General features: G+C 46.3%; 3 protein-coding genes across 18 annotated transcripts in view; 2 read left to right on the top strand and 1 right to left on the bottom strand.

Annotated features, from left to right (window-relative positions):
* xpo4 (exportin 4) overlaps window positions 1–7,893 on the top strand; it is a 43,764-nt gene extending 35,871 nt beyond the window's left edge. The window contains exons 14-22 of one of the 2 annotated variants that reach the window (XM_014174045.2): window positions 2,348–2,507; window positions 2,989–3,158; window positions 3,679–3,853; window positions 4,481–4,774; window positions 5,906–6,086; window positions 6,203–6,318; window positions 6,429–6,677; window positions 6,792–6,884; window positions 7,012–7,893. In XM_014174045.2, the coding sequence (XP_014029520.1) occupies window positions 2,348–2,507; window positions 2,989–3,158; window positions 3,679–3,853; window positions 4,481–4,774; window positions 5,906–6,086; window positions 6,203–6,318; window positions 6,429–6,677; window positions 6,792–6,884; window positions 7,012–7,209 (1,636 nt within the window). In that variant the 3' untranslated portion in view covers window positions 7,210–7,893. Of the gene's footprint in view, window positions 1–2,347; window positions 2,508–2,988; window positions 3,159–3,678; window positions 3,854–4,480; window positions 4,775–5,905; window positions 6,087–6,190; window positions 6,319–6,428; window positions 6,678–6,791; window positions 6,885–7,011 lie in introns of both variants that reach the window. The other variant, XM_014174044.2, reaches the window with a different exon arrangement.
* A 2,891-nt stretch (window positions 7,894–10,784) lies between these two features.
* eef1akmt1 (EEF1A lysine methyltransferase 1) lies at window positions 10,785–12,510 on the top strand. Of its 2 annotated transcripts, XM_014173970.2 has the most exons (5): window positions 10,785–10,973; window positions 11,122–11,315; window positions 11,435–11,517; window positions 11,623–11,912; window positions 12,073–12,510. In XM_014173970.2, the coding sequence occupies exons 2-5, from the start codon at window positions 11,169–11,171 to the stop codon at window positions 12,201–12,203; spliced, it is 651 nt and encodes a 216-aa protein (XP_014029445.1). In that variant the 5' UTR covers window positions 10,785–10,973; window positions 11,122–11,168; the 3' UTR covers window positions 12,204–12,510. The 2 variants fall into 2 exon arrangements, with proteins under 2 accessions (XP_014029445.1, NP_001135346.1); NM_001141874.2 differs by having other exon boundaries at window positions 10,823–11,315; window positions 12,073–12,505.
* A 1,559-nt stretch (window positions 12,511–14,069) lies between these two features.
* The window catches only part of ift88 (intraflagellar transport 88 homolog), a 30,105-nt gene continuing 28,386 nt past the window's right edge, over window positions 14,070–15,788 (bottom strand). For 13 of the 14 annotated variants that reach the window (XM_014173971.2, XM_014173976.2, XM_014173975.2 and 10 more), the window contains one exon: window positions 14,074–14,295. In XM_014173971.2, the coding sequence (XP_014029446.1) occupies window positions 14,174–14,295 (122 nt within the window). In that variant the 3' untranslated portion in view covers window positions 14,074–14,173. Of the gene's footprint in view, window positions 14,296–15,788 lie in introns of all 14 variants that reach the window. The other variant, NM_001173761.1, reaches the window with a different exon arrangement.

Raw genomic sequence — 15,788 nt, 5'->3', positions numbered from 1 at the left:
CACAGGAACAGAGAGGATTGTTCTGTGGGGGCACAGGGACAGAAGATTGTTCTGTGGGGGTGAAGGGACACAGGGACAGAGAGGATTGTTTTTTGAGGAGGCACGGGGACAGAGGATTGTTCTGTGGGGGTGAAGGGACACAGGGACAGAGAGGATTGTTTTTTGAGGAGGCACGGGGACAGAGGATTGTTCTGTGGGGGTGAGGGGCGGCACGGGGACCGAGGATTTTTCTGTGGGGGTGAAGGGACACAGGGACAGAGAGGATTGTTCTGTGGGGGTGCACAGGGACAAAGGATTGTTTTGTGGGGGTGAGGGGGCACAGGGACAAAGGATTGTTTTGTGGGGGTGAGGGGGCACAGGGACACAGGATTGTTTTGTGGGGGTGAGGGGGCACAGGGACAAAGGATTGTTTTGTTGGGGTGAAGGGACAGAGGATTGTTCTGTGGGGGTGTGGAGGCACGGGGACAGAGGATTGTTTTGTGGGGGTGAAGGGGCACAGGGACAGAGGATTGTTTTGTGGGGGTGAGGGGGCACAGGGACAAAGGATTGTTTTGTGGGGGTGAGGGGGCACAGGGACAAAGGATTGTTTTGTGGGGGTGAGGTGGCACAGGACAAAGGATTGTTTTGTGGGGGTGAGGGGGCACAGGGACAAAGGATTGTTCTGTGGGGGTGAGGAGGCACGGGGACAGAGGATTGTTTTGTGGGGGTGAGGAGGCACGGGGACAGAGGATTGTTCTCTGTGGGGGTGAGGAGGCACGGGGACAGAGGATTGTTCTCTGTGGGGGTGAGGAGGCACGGGGACAGAGGATTGTTTTGTGGGGGTGAGGAGGCACGGGGACAGAGGATTGTTCTCTGTGGGGGTGAGGAGGCACGGGGACAGAGGATTGTTCTCTGTGGGGGTGAGGAGGCACGGGGACAGAGGATTGTTTTGTGGGGGTGAGGAGGCACGGGGACAGAGGATTGTTCTCTGTGGGGGTGAGGAGGCACGGGGACAGAGGATTGTTCTCTGTGGGGGTGAGGAGGCACGGGGACAGAGGATTGTTCTCTGTGGGGGTGAGGAGGCACGGGGACAGAGGATTGGAAAAACAAGAGGCCGGCATCGGGTTTCCTAATAACACTGTGCGACCCCGACGCTGTTAATGTCAATGGGCTTTTGTTTTTGCAAACAATGTGAAACAGTGCACTGTGGTGCTGCGTGGGCATGTCCTGAGGCCCATCTCTCACATACAGAACACTAAGATGCACTAAGCCGTATGTCTCTCTGGCCTTTAACAGAGTGGGTCAACGTGGTCATTTGTTGTCTGAGTGACTGATTTCAACAGACACTGAATTCCCACCTCTTTCTTTTGTTCTTCTCCGTGTCCTGGCCTTGGCTCCTTATCACTTCCCTCGTTACCTCGTTACCTCTCTCCTCGTCCTCTTTTTATTCTCTCTATCCGTCTCTCTCTGTCCATTTTCCTCTTTTTCCATTTATTTTTCTCCTTTACCTTTCACTTCTCTCTCTCCTTCCCTCCCACCCTCTCCCTCCTTCCCTCCCACCCTCTCTCTCCTTCCCTCCCACCCTCTCTCTCCTTCTCTCCCTCCTTCCCTCCCACCCTCTCTCTCCTTCCCTCCCACCCTCTCTCCCTCCTTCCCTCCCACCCTCTCTCCTTCCTTCCCTCCCACCCTCTCTCTCCCTCCTTCCTTCCCTCCCACCCTCTCTCTCCCACCCTCTCTCTCTCTCCCTCCTTCCCTCCCTCCCACCCTCTCTCCCTCCTTCCTTCCCTCCCTCCCACCCTCTCTCTCCCTCCTTCCTTCCCTCCCTCCCACCCTCTCTCTCCCTCCTTCCCACCCTCTCTCTCCCTCCTTCCCTCCCTCCCACCCTCTCTCTCCTTCCCTCCCACCCTCTCTCTCCCTCCTTCCCTCCCTCCCACCCTCTCTCTCCTTCCCTCCCTCCCACCCTCTCTCTCCTTCCCTCCCACCCTCTCTCCCTCCCTCCTTCCCTCCCTCCCACCCTCTCTCCCTCCTTCCTTCCCTCCCTCCCACCCTCTCTCTCCCTCCTTCCTTCCCTCCCTCCCACCCTCTCTCTCCCTCCTTCCCACCCTCTCTCTCCCTCCTTCCCTCCCTCCCACCCTCTCTCTCCTTCCCTCCCACCCTCTCTCTCCCTCCTTCCCTCCCTCCCACCCTCTCTCTCCTTCCCTCCCTCCCACCCTCTCTCTCCCTCCTTCCCTCCCTCCCACCCTCTCTCTCCTTCCCTCCCTCCCACCCTCTCTCTCCCTCCTTCCCTCCCTCCCACCCTCTCTCTCCTTCCCTCCCTCCCACCCTCTCTCCCTCCCTCCTTCCCTCCCTCCCACCCTCTCTCTGTCAGGTTGTTGTCAGCGGTGTTGAGGACATCAGAGGTGGAGTCCAGGGCTACGAGGGCCAGTCTGACAGAGCTGCTCAGCCCTCAGATGGGGAAGGACATTGTGTGGTTCCTCAGACGCTGGGCCAAGACTTACCTACTGGTGGACGAGAAACTCTACGAACAGGTACAACTAACACCAGACACCACTGTCTGATTTGTCGTCCATAATACAATACTTCTCACTACAACCCTCTAAGTGCCTAAGGCCCACAGAAGGCCCTCAGAACACTGGCATGGTAATGTCCCGGGCATGGCTTTGACAGATGACTTCATAAATAGTCTTTGTGATAGTCACTGAACGCTAATGGACACTTGAGGTGGTGAAAATGCTAGGGATGGTGTTCCATCACGTTCATGTTTACACCACCAGTTCGATCACGTTTAGACCACCCGTGCTCTGTCACCTTGACACCAGTGTACTCTCTGGAAGTGTGTTGTAGAAGCTGGTTTCCTGTGGATCGTGGCATTGTGAGGAGGAGTGCAGTATATCACTGGACTGGACAATGGCTATTTCTGACATCTGATCTTTTAAAGTGTTGCAGGGATTTTCATCTATCCCTCCACCATTTCACACCACTTTCTCACTCTTTTCATCCCTCCTTTAGATCAGTATCCCCCTGAGCATGGCATTTGGGGCGGACACGGAGGGGGCCCAGTGGATTGTGGGATACCTGCTGGAGAAGGTGATCAACAACCTGTCTGTGTGGAGCTCTGAACCTGAACTGGCCAACGACACGGTGGAGCTACTGGTCTGTCTGGTGGAGAAGAGGGAGAGGTGAGACACTGACTGGCTGGCTGGCTGGCTGACTGGCTGGCTGACTGACTGACTGACTGACTGGCTGGCTGACTGACTGACTGATCAGGTGGAGCTACTGGTCTGTCTGGTGGAGAAGAGGGAGAGGTGAGACACTGACTGACTGACTGACTGGCTGGCTGACTGACTGACTGACTGACTGACTGATCAGGTGGAGCTACTGGTCTGTCTGGTGGAGAAGAGGGAGAGGTGAGACACTGACTGGCTGACTGACTGACTGACTGACTGACTGACTGACTGACTGACTGATCAGGTGGAGCTACTGGTCTGTCTGGTGGAGAAGAGGGAGAGGTGAGACACTGACTCAATTCTGTATCCTGACTTGAAATATGCACACACAAAAAACTAGATAGGATATGAGCCTAAGCTTTGGCGCTAGAAACATCGCCCTCTTGTGGTGGAATGATAGTTTTTTAGTTTTTCATTATCTCGCCAATGATATCAAATGCCAACGAACCTTTGTCCATCCTTCCTTTCTCAGGGCCAACATTGTGGTACAGTGTGAGAACTGGTGGAACTTGGCAAAGCAGTTTGCCAGCCGCAGCCCTCCCCTGGACCTGCTGTCCAGCTCAGTACAGAGGTCCCTGATGAAGGCCCTGGTTCTGGGGGGCTTTGCACACATGGACTCAGACACCAAACAGCAGTACTGGACAGAGGTGGGGAACCCTATAGAAGCCAGAGACAACACACACGGAATCCCCCACTCTGAATCCCTGAATGGAACTAACTCACACACGTCCCTCAAAGGACACGACCTGACAGCTCTCAAGTGTCATTTCCCTTCAGATTTCCTTTATATAGTCTGTCTTTACAAATAGACTTCAGCTGGTAGCACATTGTGAGATCTCAATTGTCTTTTCCCTGTAACTTCCCTACTGTGGTGATTCTGTTTAACTACTCTCCCCATAGACTTCAGTAGTAACAAACGGTGAAGCCAAATGATTTAACCAAAACCATTAGATCTCCCTAGAGTCTATGGTGTGATAATGATCCTCATAATGATCTTGAAGGCCTTTGTATAGTAGTGCAAGATGACTCCAAAGCCATTGGGAGAGATCTAAGAACGAGATGGCAGCTGTCTTCCAGCTGCTCTGACTGTAGAGTGTGTACAGTACAGTAGACCATTAGAGAAGAGTTGGGAAGGAAAATAGCCCGATCTTTCTCTCTTCATGCCCTCTCTCCTTTGGGGGTTGGAGCCACGTTACTGTAAAGCACTTTGTGACAAATGTTGTTGATTGATTGGATGTGATTGATTGATCACCTCTCTGTTCCTCTCCCTCCAGGTGCTGCACCCCCTCCAGCAGCGCTTCCTCAACCTGATCAACCAGGAGAACTTTCCTCAGATCTGTCAGGAGGAGAGTGTGAAGCGGGAGATCGTCGCCACCCTGGAGGCTCTGTGTGGCATCGCCGAGGCAACGCAGATTGACAACGTGGCGTCTCTCTTCAGCTTCCTCATGGACTTCCTGTCCAGCTGCATCGGCCTGATGGAGGTGTACCGCAACACGCCCGAGACGATCAACCTCATCATCGAGGTGTTCGTGGAGGTCGCCCACAAACAGATCTGCTACCTGGGAGAGGTGAGGATCACTTTAATAAAAATCACACACTTTATTATATGAACAAAGTAAATAGCTCAGTAGAATAGAATAAACATTTTATCATAAGTATAATACAGGAAGACACAGTTTATAGTCCAATATTTACACGTGAATAAGAGAAAGGGTGAATTTGGGGGCAAGTGTTTAACCTCTCTAGGGTATGTGGGACGAAATCGTCCCACCTAGTCAACAGCCAGTGGAATCGAGTGGCGCGATATTCAAATACCTTAGAAATGCTATTACTTCAATTTCTCAAACATATGACTATTTTACACCATTTTAAAGACAAGACTCTCGTTAATCTAACCACATTGTCCGATTTCAAAAAGGCTTTACAACGAAAGCAAAACATTAGATTATGTCAGCAGAGTACCCAGCCAGAAATAATCACACACCCATTTTTCAAGCTAGCATAAAATGTCACAAAAACCAAAACCACAGCTAAATGCAGCACTAACCTTTGATGATCTTCATCAGATGACACTCCTAGGACATTATGTTATGCAATACATGCATATTTTCTTCAATCAAGTTCATATTTATATCAAAAACCAGCTTTTTACATTAGCATGTGACGTTCAGAACTAGCAAACATACCGAAAACTTCCGGTGAATTTACTAAATTACTCACGATAAACGTTCACAAAAAACATAACAATTATTTTAAGAATTATAGATACAGAACTCCTTTATGCAATCGCGGTGTCAGACTTTAAAATAGCTTTTCGGCAAAAGCACATTTTGCAATATTCTGAGTAGATAGCTCGCCATCACGGGCTAGCTAATTTGACACCCACCAAGTTTGGCGTTCACTAAACTCAGAATTACTATAAGACAAATTGGATTACCTTTGTGTTCTTCGTCAGAATGCACTCCCAGGACTTCTACTTCATCCACAAATGTTGTTTTATTCTAGTTTCTGGGCAGTAGTAATAACCAGATTAAATCGGGTACGTTTTTTATCCGGATGTGAAAATACTGCCCCCTACCCTAGAGAGGTTAAATTATGCAGTATTAGCCATCGTAAATAAGAGTCTGGTAGCTGTGTGTGGGAGATTTCACTGGGAAGACGAGTCAACAGCTACCTCTTCTCCCACTCCGCCCCCCCAGTCCAAGTCTATGAAGCTGTACGAGGCGTGCCTGACTCTGCTGCAGGTCTACTCTAAGAACAACCTGGGCAGGAAGAGGGCTGATGTGGCTGCTGAGGAGGACCAGTACCAGGACCTGCTGCTCATCATGGAGCTGCTCACCAACCTGCTCTCTAAGGAGTTCATTGACTTCTCAGACACAGGTGTGTGTTTTCATCTCCAAAATCAGTCAACGTTTCTGTATGATATTTTAGGTTCCTAGTTAGTAGTCAATACTTACAAAGTCCTCTCTTGTGTTTGCGTGTTGATGTTGGAATAGATGAGGTGTTCCGGGAGCAGGGTTCGGGAGCGGCAGGTCGGTCGGTGTCGGCTGCAGACGTAGTTCTGTTTGGGGTCAACATCATTCTGCCGCTCATGTCTCAGGACCTGCTCAAGGTAAGACCCAGGGCCAATAGATGTACAATGCTCCCTTCCTTGAAGTAGTAATCTACATAGTCACTGTACTACAATGGTTGTTTAACTGGCTTGTCGCTGTGTGTTTCCAGTTCCCGTCTCTGTGTAACCAGTACTACAAGCTCATCACGTTCATCTGTGAGATTTTTCCTGAGAAGATCCCCCAGCTACCAGAGGAGCTGTTCAAGAGTCTCATGTACTCCCTAGAGCTGGGCATGACATCCATGAGTTCAGAGGTCAGCCAGCTGTGTCTGGAGGCTCTGTCCCCCCTGGCCGAGCAGTGTGCCAAGACCCAGGAGAAAGACACGCCCCTATTCATCGCTACACGCCACTTCCTCAAGGTGAGGCACCCCCTACTGGGATTTCCTCCTAACTACAGGGTCTGCCTCGTTTGATTGTGCTCAAAAAGAGGAAATGTTTTGTAATGGATAATCTCTTTCTCTCCCCCTCTCTAGTTGGTGTTTGACATGCTGGTACTGCAGAAACACAACACAGAGATCACAGTGGCAGCGGGAGAAGCTCTCTATACACTAGTGTGCCTACATCAAGTGAGTATGCTTAGTTTTTATACTTCCCACGCACATGTATCTTAGATCACCATCATCAAAAGACTATGTGGACATTGTACCTCCTGTCGTCCTCATATGATGACGTAATTCCCTATCCTCTCTCCAGGCGGAGTACAAGGAGCTGGTGGAGTCTCTGCTCGCCACCCAGCGAGACGTCGTCATCTACCAGCGACTGGCCGACGCCTTTAACAAGCTGACAGCCAGCAGCACGCCCCCGAGCATGGACCGCAAGCAGAAGGTGGACTTCCTCAAGAGCCTAGAGGAGTTTGTGTCCAACGTAGGTGGGCTGCTCTGTGTCAAATAACCACTAGCCCCCAAACTCCCCTCCTCCCTAGCACCTATTTCTATGTCCAACCCGCTCACAGACGATCTACCTTGACCACGCCAAACCATGAAACAGAGACCGACAGAGCTGAGGAGCTGCACTGTTAGACTGTGACAAAAAGGGGGAAGGTTGAGACACTGAAGGGAGCAGGGGTGTGGACTGGACTATGGTGTCGTTTGGGCAGGTTTCCACGCCTGCTCCTCCCCCCATCCCCTCCTTTTTCATCAGAGGCCCCCAGCGCACACATACAGTGGGGGAGGGGGGATCAGAGAGGGATGGACTCATCCCCTCAGCCAATCATTTTTTTGAGTTTGCCAGTGGGAGGGTTGGGATGAACATAACAGGAGGAGGTGCCAATCTGTTCTGAGAACGCTATGCCTCTCCCTCTCTCCCTGCCTCTACACCCCCCCCCCCCAAGAGTGCCTTTGTTTTCTTGTTTGTGTTGTGTGTCGACTCCAGTGTGGCCAAGCTTAGACGTGTCTTACATACAGCAACGACTGTGCCTGTCACATACCAAGAACACGGTGGAAGCACACACACACAGATCTCCATGACAACGAGAGGCTCGATCCCGCCACCTTCGGGCTGCTGAATCTGTTAAATGGGAGGGCCGATGACAAAAAACAAATCACATCATGTTCATCAAGGGTGTATATATGTTTTTAAAAAGTGGGGAAAATATATGTTTAAAACAATGACTGAAAAGTTTTATAAGATAGATGGCAGAGAAGCTGCATTTTTATGGTTATGATGAGTTCACTTTAAGAAAGAGGGTGAATTTGAAAACGTTTTATTAGATTTCTTTATCATTCTGGATTGTAGTTCTATTCTCTGCCACCCTCTGTCTCCCTAGAACCATTTCAGTCCTGACTGCCCACAGCCAAGACACAGACAATTATTGGAGGCCTTAGGCCCTTAGGAAGGTTGGGCCCCTGAAGTTTAGCATACTCTCTCTAGTTGTATTTTTCTATGTCACAGCCACTCTTTCCACTTCAAAACACACTGGATGGAAGTTCAAGTCCCTATAACTGAAGCAATAATGAACCAAAAAAGGAACATAGTGCCTTCAAAAAGTTTTCAGACCCCTTGACTTTTCACATTTTGTTAAGTTACAGCCTTATTCTAAAATGGATTAAACAAAACAATTTCCTCAGCAATCTACACACAATACCCCATAAAGTGCGAACATTTTTATTTTTTTATTTTTTAATGTTTGCTAATTTATTAAAAACTGTAAACAGATACCTTATTTACATAAGTATTCAGACCCTTTGCTATGAGACTCAAAATGGAGCTCAGGTGCATCCTGTTTCCATTGTTCATCCTTGAGATGTTTCTACAACTTGATTGGAGTCCACCTGTGGTAAATTCAATTGATTGGACATGATTTGGAAAGGCACACACCTGTCTATATCATTTTTTTTTTTTTTTTTTTGTCATTTAGCAGACGCTCTTATCCAGAGCGACTTACAGTAGTGAATGCATACATTTCATACAATTTCATACATTTTTTTTTTTTTGCTGGCCCCCCGTGGGAATCGAACCCACAACCCTGGCGTTGCAAACACCATGCTCTACCAACTGAGCTACAGGGAAGGTCCCACAGTTGACAGTGCATGTCAGAGCTGGCCGCCCGGCCAAACTGAGCAATCGGGGGTGAAGGGCATTACATTTTTTTGTAATTTGGTCAGGGAGGTGAACAAGAGGGAGGTGAACAAGAACCCAATGGTCACTCTGACAGAGCTCTAGAGTTCCTCTGTGGAGATGGGAGAACCTTCCACTCTGAGTTTGCCAAAAGGCACCTAAAGACTCTCAGACCATGAGAAACAAGATTCTCTGGTCTGATGAAACCAAGATTGAACTCTTTGGCCTGAATGCCAAGCATCATGTCTGGAGGAAACCTGGCACCATCCCTACGGTGAAGCACGGTGGTAGCAGCATCATGCTGTGGGGGTGTTTTTCAGCGGCAGAGACTGGGAGACTGGTAATGATCGAGGCAAAGATGAACGGAGAAAAATATAGAGGAATCATTGATGAAAACCTTGTCCAGAGTGCTCAGGACCTCAGACTGGGGTGAAGGTTCACCTTGCAACAGGACAACGCAGGAGTGGCTTCTGGACAAGTCTCTGAATGTACTTGAGAGGCCCAGCCAGAGCCCGGACTTGAACCCGATCGAACATCTCTTGAGAGACCTGAAAATAGCTGTGCAGCAACGCTCCCCATCCAACCTGACAGAGCTTGAGAAGATCTGCAGAGACGAATGGGAGATACTCCCCAAATACAGGTGTGCCAAGCTTGTAGTATTATACCCAAGAAGACTTGAAGCTGTAAATCGCTGTCAAAGGTGCTTCAACAAAGTACTTTATTAAAGGGTCTGAAAACTAATGTAAATGTGATATTTACATATTGTTTTTGTAAATTAGAAAAAATATTCTATAAACAAGTTTTTGCTTTGTCATTATGGGGTATTGTGTGTCAATTTGAGGGGGGACAATTTAATCCATTTTAGAATAAGGCTGTAATTTAACAATGTTGAAATAGTCAAGGTGTCTGTATACTTTCTGAAGGCACTGTAACCACTTTGTTTTAACCATGCATTTGAGACTGACTCACTGCCCTTCCTCTGTTTTGAGCACAACCCTGGTTATTTTGGAATGCCTGAATGAATTGTATTGAAATGTAAAAGTGTACATAAACGTATTATGTAAAATACTTAGTTTTTCCTTTTCTGTTTACATTGTTTTCATTTTCGTCCATGTTATACAGAATATGGAAAAATTTCCATATCCCGTTTTGATCGTGGTTGTTGAAAACATAAAATCCAAAATAAAAATGGTTGAATTTAACGTAGAAATGATTTTAATGTATTTAATTATACAAATAATTTTGACTGTCATTCATGCACAGTAGTGATGGGAAGTGAGGCTTTTTTTTTTTTTAATAAATCTTTCATTTTGTTAATCGGCGAACGATGAACTGAACTCGAAAGAGCCATGATTCTATGGGTTTATGGGAGCTTAAATTTTTTATGGACGTGTAAACGTGTGCTTTAAACTATGTACATGTGTTGATTGCTAGGCGTACAAATAATATTTATTGATACATTTCAAACGAGGTCTAGTGGCCGCAACCAGACTAGATTGTAAACGACTCTTGACGGACTACATAGTTTGACTCCCATGAGGGTGATGAACTACAGCCCACCAAACGATTCGTTCTAGGGGTGGAGTTTGTTGAGCTGTGTCCATCTCATAACGTTCAATAATCAATTAATTGCAGTCATTCTTGCAGCATGCGATCAATTATCAGTTCTAAACATGTATTTTTATTCTCTATGCTAATGATCTATTTTTCTATGCGCATAGTCGGAGCACGTCTCTGAGCAGTTGATCCGAAGGAACGTGTATTTATCCTGCTGTAGGATTATATTCTACCTCGGTGTGTATGACATTGCAGCTAGCATAAACAGGTTAAACGAACGATTACAATGAACGAGTCGCTCAGAAAATTGAATCATGAATCTCGAGTCAGTAAAAAGAGTTGTTCAAAAAGAACGAATCGTTCGCTAAAAGCATATCACTACTGCGCAGCCTGAGAAAATCGCTCATGTAGAATACCATATGTCCTTCCTCGGACACTGTAACTGTATTGTATGTTATTATTGCTTGACACGTGTTGTAAGCGATTAATCAGTAGCGACAGTTAATATTTATTTTCAGAAACCAGCAACACACCACGCAAAGGTACTATACTATTTTACAGTAGGCAAATATGTCGGTCTTGCACGTTCTGGCTAACTAGCTAGCATTGCTGTTTTCTTTAGTAACAACACACTGACGCTAACTAGCTACGGTAGCTAAGTTACAGTTCACTAACTAGCGTTCCAATTAGTGTTAAGTGTAGGTGGCTGCCATCGACCTTCCAGCAAGTTTGAAGCCATGAGTGACAGCGACGACGATATCCCTCAGCTGTCGGCGGCCACCCTGGCTGCCCTGCAGGAGTTTTACACAGAGGAGAGAGACGGGCTTGTGCAGAGCACAGCACCGGTGGACAAGTACTCGGTGGGGGCGGTGGAAGAGGACTGGGTATGTTGACCGTGATGCTAGATAACTTTATCAGCTGGTCTACTGGCTATTCTCCCTCCACTTCCCTCTATTGCTACATTATGGCTGTATTTACATTGCTTGATATATCTGTCCATCAGCGTATGAGCCAATTCTGGTACAGCGATGAGACAGCAACACGGCTAGTTGAAGAGGTTATTCACGAAGCTGGGAAAGGTGGCAGGTGAGGGGGATATGTACTATGCATCTACACAGTCAGGTGTCTGCCATGGCTGGGGTGTAATTCACTACAGACTGCCCTTCTAAAGCTTGTGATGTTACTTTCCAGGATAGCCTGTCTGAGCGCACCCAGTGTGTACCAGAAGCTGAAGCAGGGGGTGGTGGAAGGCTCTGACGGCGTGTCGGCTGTGGTTCTAGAGTACGACCGCCGTTTCGCCACCTACGGCCAAGAGTTCATCTTCTATGACTACAACGAGCCCCTTGCTCTCCCAGAGGATGTAGCCCCACAGAGTTTCGACTTTGTCCTAGCTGACCCCCCCTACCTGTCTGAGGAGTGCCTCAATAAGGTCGCCCAGACTGTGAAGTACCTGGCTAAGGGCAAGGTGCTGCTCTGCACAGGTGAGCCTCACATTGCTGTGTCTGTCCTCGGGCTTGTGCCCTTCTCCATACCGCACACAACACTGAATACGGGCATTCTTACACATACCAGAATGACATGCCGCTCTCTGCAGCTTTTAAAAAAATCTAATATCCTTTGTTTTATCTACTACTCCTTCAGGAGCCATCATGGAGGAGCATGCAGAGAATTTGATGGGTCTGAAGATATGCAGCTTCCTGCCTAAACACAACAAAAACCTGGCCAACGAGTTCCGCTGTTTCACTAACTACCCCTCAAACCTCATGTCCTGAGGCTCTTACAACCCTTCATGTATGGCCTTATTGACTATTGATGTCTGACGTCCATCAATGCCTCAGTTCTGACTTGACCGATGTCTGTGATAGTCGCAAGGAAGGCTCATCTTGTTGGGCAATTTCTATTGCCTGTCAGACAAGGTTTCATTTTGGGGACCAATGGTATCGGACTCTGGAGGTTGTTTTTAAAATGATTTCTTATCCCATAACATAATTATGAAGTGAATAATGGTATTCATATTTGACTTCAGTGTAAATAATATTTCATTTACACAGAAAATAAATGTCTAAACTGTTGTAAAAATCTGTTGGATTTCATTTGCAGGACCTGGGAACATGCTTAGAGTATCATGTAATACCAGCAGTGTCAATTAGTATATTAGTGTGTTGAAATCCTCCTGGGTTCAAAACTACTGCTGCTTACACAGCCAACCATGCATTTTCATACATATTACACAGCCCTTTTCTACAGGCTTGCTGCCCGTGGATAGTTTATGTTCTTGTCATTGGAGCAGAGACTGCTCTCTTCAAACTCGGATGCACAGAGCAGCACCCAGTCTTTCTCCAGCAGGAGAACATGGGTGGACCCCATGGCCACAGATACATAGCGCTATGCATGAGTAGCCCCCCCCGACGCGGTACTGGTCATTCTTGACACATTCACCATTTTTGCCCAATTTGTTTTCTTAATGGTGCTGAAGACACTACTGTATACCGAACAAAAATAAATGCAACATGTAAAGTGTTGGTCCCATATCAAGAAACATGATCATTACACACATGCACCTTGTGCTGGGGACACTAAAATGTGGTTGCCACAGATGTTTCAAGTTGAGGGAGCATGCAATTGGCATGCTGACAGCAGGAATGTCCACCATAGCTCTTGCCAGTTCATTGGATGTTAATTTCTCTACCATAAGCCTCCGACCTCAACCAAATTGAGATGGTTTGGGATGAGTCGGACCGCAGAGTGAAGGAAAAGCCGCCAACAAGTGCTCAGCATATGTGGGGACTCTTAAGACTGTTGGAAAAGCATTCCAGGTAAAGCTGGTTGAAAGAATGCCAAGAGTGTGCAAAGCCGTCAAGGCAAAAGGTGGCTATTTGAAGAATCTAAAATATATTTTGAATTGTTTAACACTTTTTTGGTTACTACATGACTCCATGTGTTATTTCATAGTTTTGATGTCTTCACTATTATTCTACAATGTAGAAAATAGTAAAAATAAAGAAACCCTTGAAAGAGTAAGTTTTCAAACTTTAGACCGGCAGTGTATAATTTTTTTAATTAAACATTGTCAGGAGGTGTTGAAGCAACCCTACTTCCCGCGGCTATGCCACTTCCTCATTATTGGGCCCATACCTGGTGCGAACTTGGGACCTCTGCCTTGCTAGCACACGTGACCGCACTCCTGAAGCATCTTACCAAGTGGGGACACCAGGCTGAGGGGTAAGTTTCACACATCCCCATGTGCTATACATCCACAATTAACAAGGGCAAAATGTATGGTGAAAAAACATTTTATAATTTTCAAGTCATTTGAAAATAGTTCACAAGACAAATCAGAGAGATACATGTGCTTATTTACCTCAATCAGCACACAGCATTTGCCTGTAGCAAATTACAATAAATATTGCATTGCAAAAAATATAAACATCTGTAGCCTATAAAGTATTCATTTAAATGAAGAGCCTCTAAATTGTGTTAACTGTATTACTATCTTGAAGGTAGCATAGAGTTAATGACAATGGAATTTCCACAAAGTTTCCAGTTGATAAACGCATCCAGACACACATATGGGAAAATAATCATCTCCGTTTACGCCATAGGTTTGTCTGAATGTATAAGGGAGGCTCGAGTCAAACTCAGTTTCCATTTGTAAATATACTTTTTTTATTTTTTTAAGAACACCCAACTCATTTAATCTTCAAGGAAGAGGGGAGGAGAAAAGCAGGGGAACTGCAGCTGGCTACTCCGGTAGTAGGTCATCTCCCAGCTCTTCATCAGCAAAGTCATCATCTTCATTGCGCTTCTTAGCTGCAGTCTTTGGTCTCTCCATCGGAGCCCCCAGTGGATCCACGTAGGAGGCATCTACACACAGGGACATATGTGGTTACTATACATTATTATATTGCACACATGGGACAAAGGTGTACCACACTCCCTGCAGATACGGTGTTCCACATTGACACCCACACTAGAACCCCACTGTAATGAAAAGTATGAACTGTCGTAGCAGCACACTCCAAATATTGTAAGGGGAACAACACCAATCCCCTGAAGAGTAATGTTAGGAAAGAGAGGTGGGGTGAGTGACTTCATGAAGATACCAGAGTGCCAAGTCTAGGTCCAAAAGGCTCCAGCTTCTACCCCCAAGCCATAAGACAGCTGAACAGTTAATCAAATGGCTACCCGGACTATGCATTAACAATGCTGCTACTCGCTGTTTATCATCTATGCATAGTCACTTTACTCTTACCTACATGTACAAATTACCTGTACTCCCGCACATTGACTCGGTACCGGTACCCCCTGTATAGAACCTCGTTATTGTTACTTTTTTTTTGTTGTAAATAATTGATTAACTTATTTTCGTAAAACTGAATTGTTGGTTAAGAGCTTGTAAGTAAGCATTTCACGCTAAGGTCTACACCTATTTTATTCGGCGCATGTGACAAATAACATTTGATTTGAGCTGTGTTAGTGCTGATGAAGAGGTAGAGAGGGTGGTCTATGGTCCACTGCCTATAGACAGTGGATGGTATACTGCTTCTCTCTATTAGGTCTGTTTAGTCCAGGCCTCTGTCATGCATCATTCCACTAGAGGGAGTCCTTTAGACACCTCAGAACAGATTGGAGAGAATGACGCACTGAAAGAATCACATACTTCATTTTCATTTCAACCACTTGATTTACTAAGTGCTTCGCTAAAGATTGATGTTAAGAAAAAATCCTTCTGACTTAGATATTTACCATACAACTTCCAAATGATTTTTCCTTTCCAAAGTTTTAGAATCCCTGGCCAACTCTCAGCTTTTAAAACATTTAAAAACGTTTCACACTCTTCTTAATTGCTAGGTAAAGCCCCACCTTATCTCAAGCTCACTAGTCATCATAGCAGCACACGCTCCAGCAGGTATATTCACTGGTCACCCCCAAAGCCAATTCCTCCTTTGGCTGCCTTTCCTTCCAGTTCTCTGCTGCCAATGATTGGAACAAATTGCAAAAATCACTGTAGCTGGAGACTCATATCTCCCTCACTAACTTTAAGCACCAGCTGTCAGAGCAGCTCACAGATCACTGCACCTGTACATAGCCCATCTGTAAATAGCCCATCCAACTACCTCATCCCCATACTGTTATTTATTTTTGCTCCTTTGCACCCCAGTATCTCTACTTGCACATTCATATTCTGCACATCTATCACTAGTTTTTAATTACTAAATTGTAATTATTTTGCCACTATGGCCTATTTATTGCCTTTATAACCTCCATTATCTTACCTCGTTTGCACACACTGTATATGTATATATACTTTTTTCTATTGTGTTATTGACTGTATGTTTGTTTATTCCATGTGTAAC

The sequence above is a fragment of the Salmo salar genome, chromosome ssa25, assembly GCF_905237065.1.
Source record: "Salmo salar chromosome ssa25, Ssal_v3.1, whole genome shotgun sequence".
NCBI classification, from domain to species: domain Eukaryota; kingdom Metazoa; phylum Chordata; class Actinopteri; order Salmoniformes; family Salmonidae; genus Salmo; species Salmo salar.
Note: the sequence above shows the minus strand (reverse complement) of the source record. Positions and strands in the feature narration are given on the sequence as shown.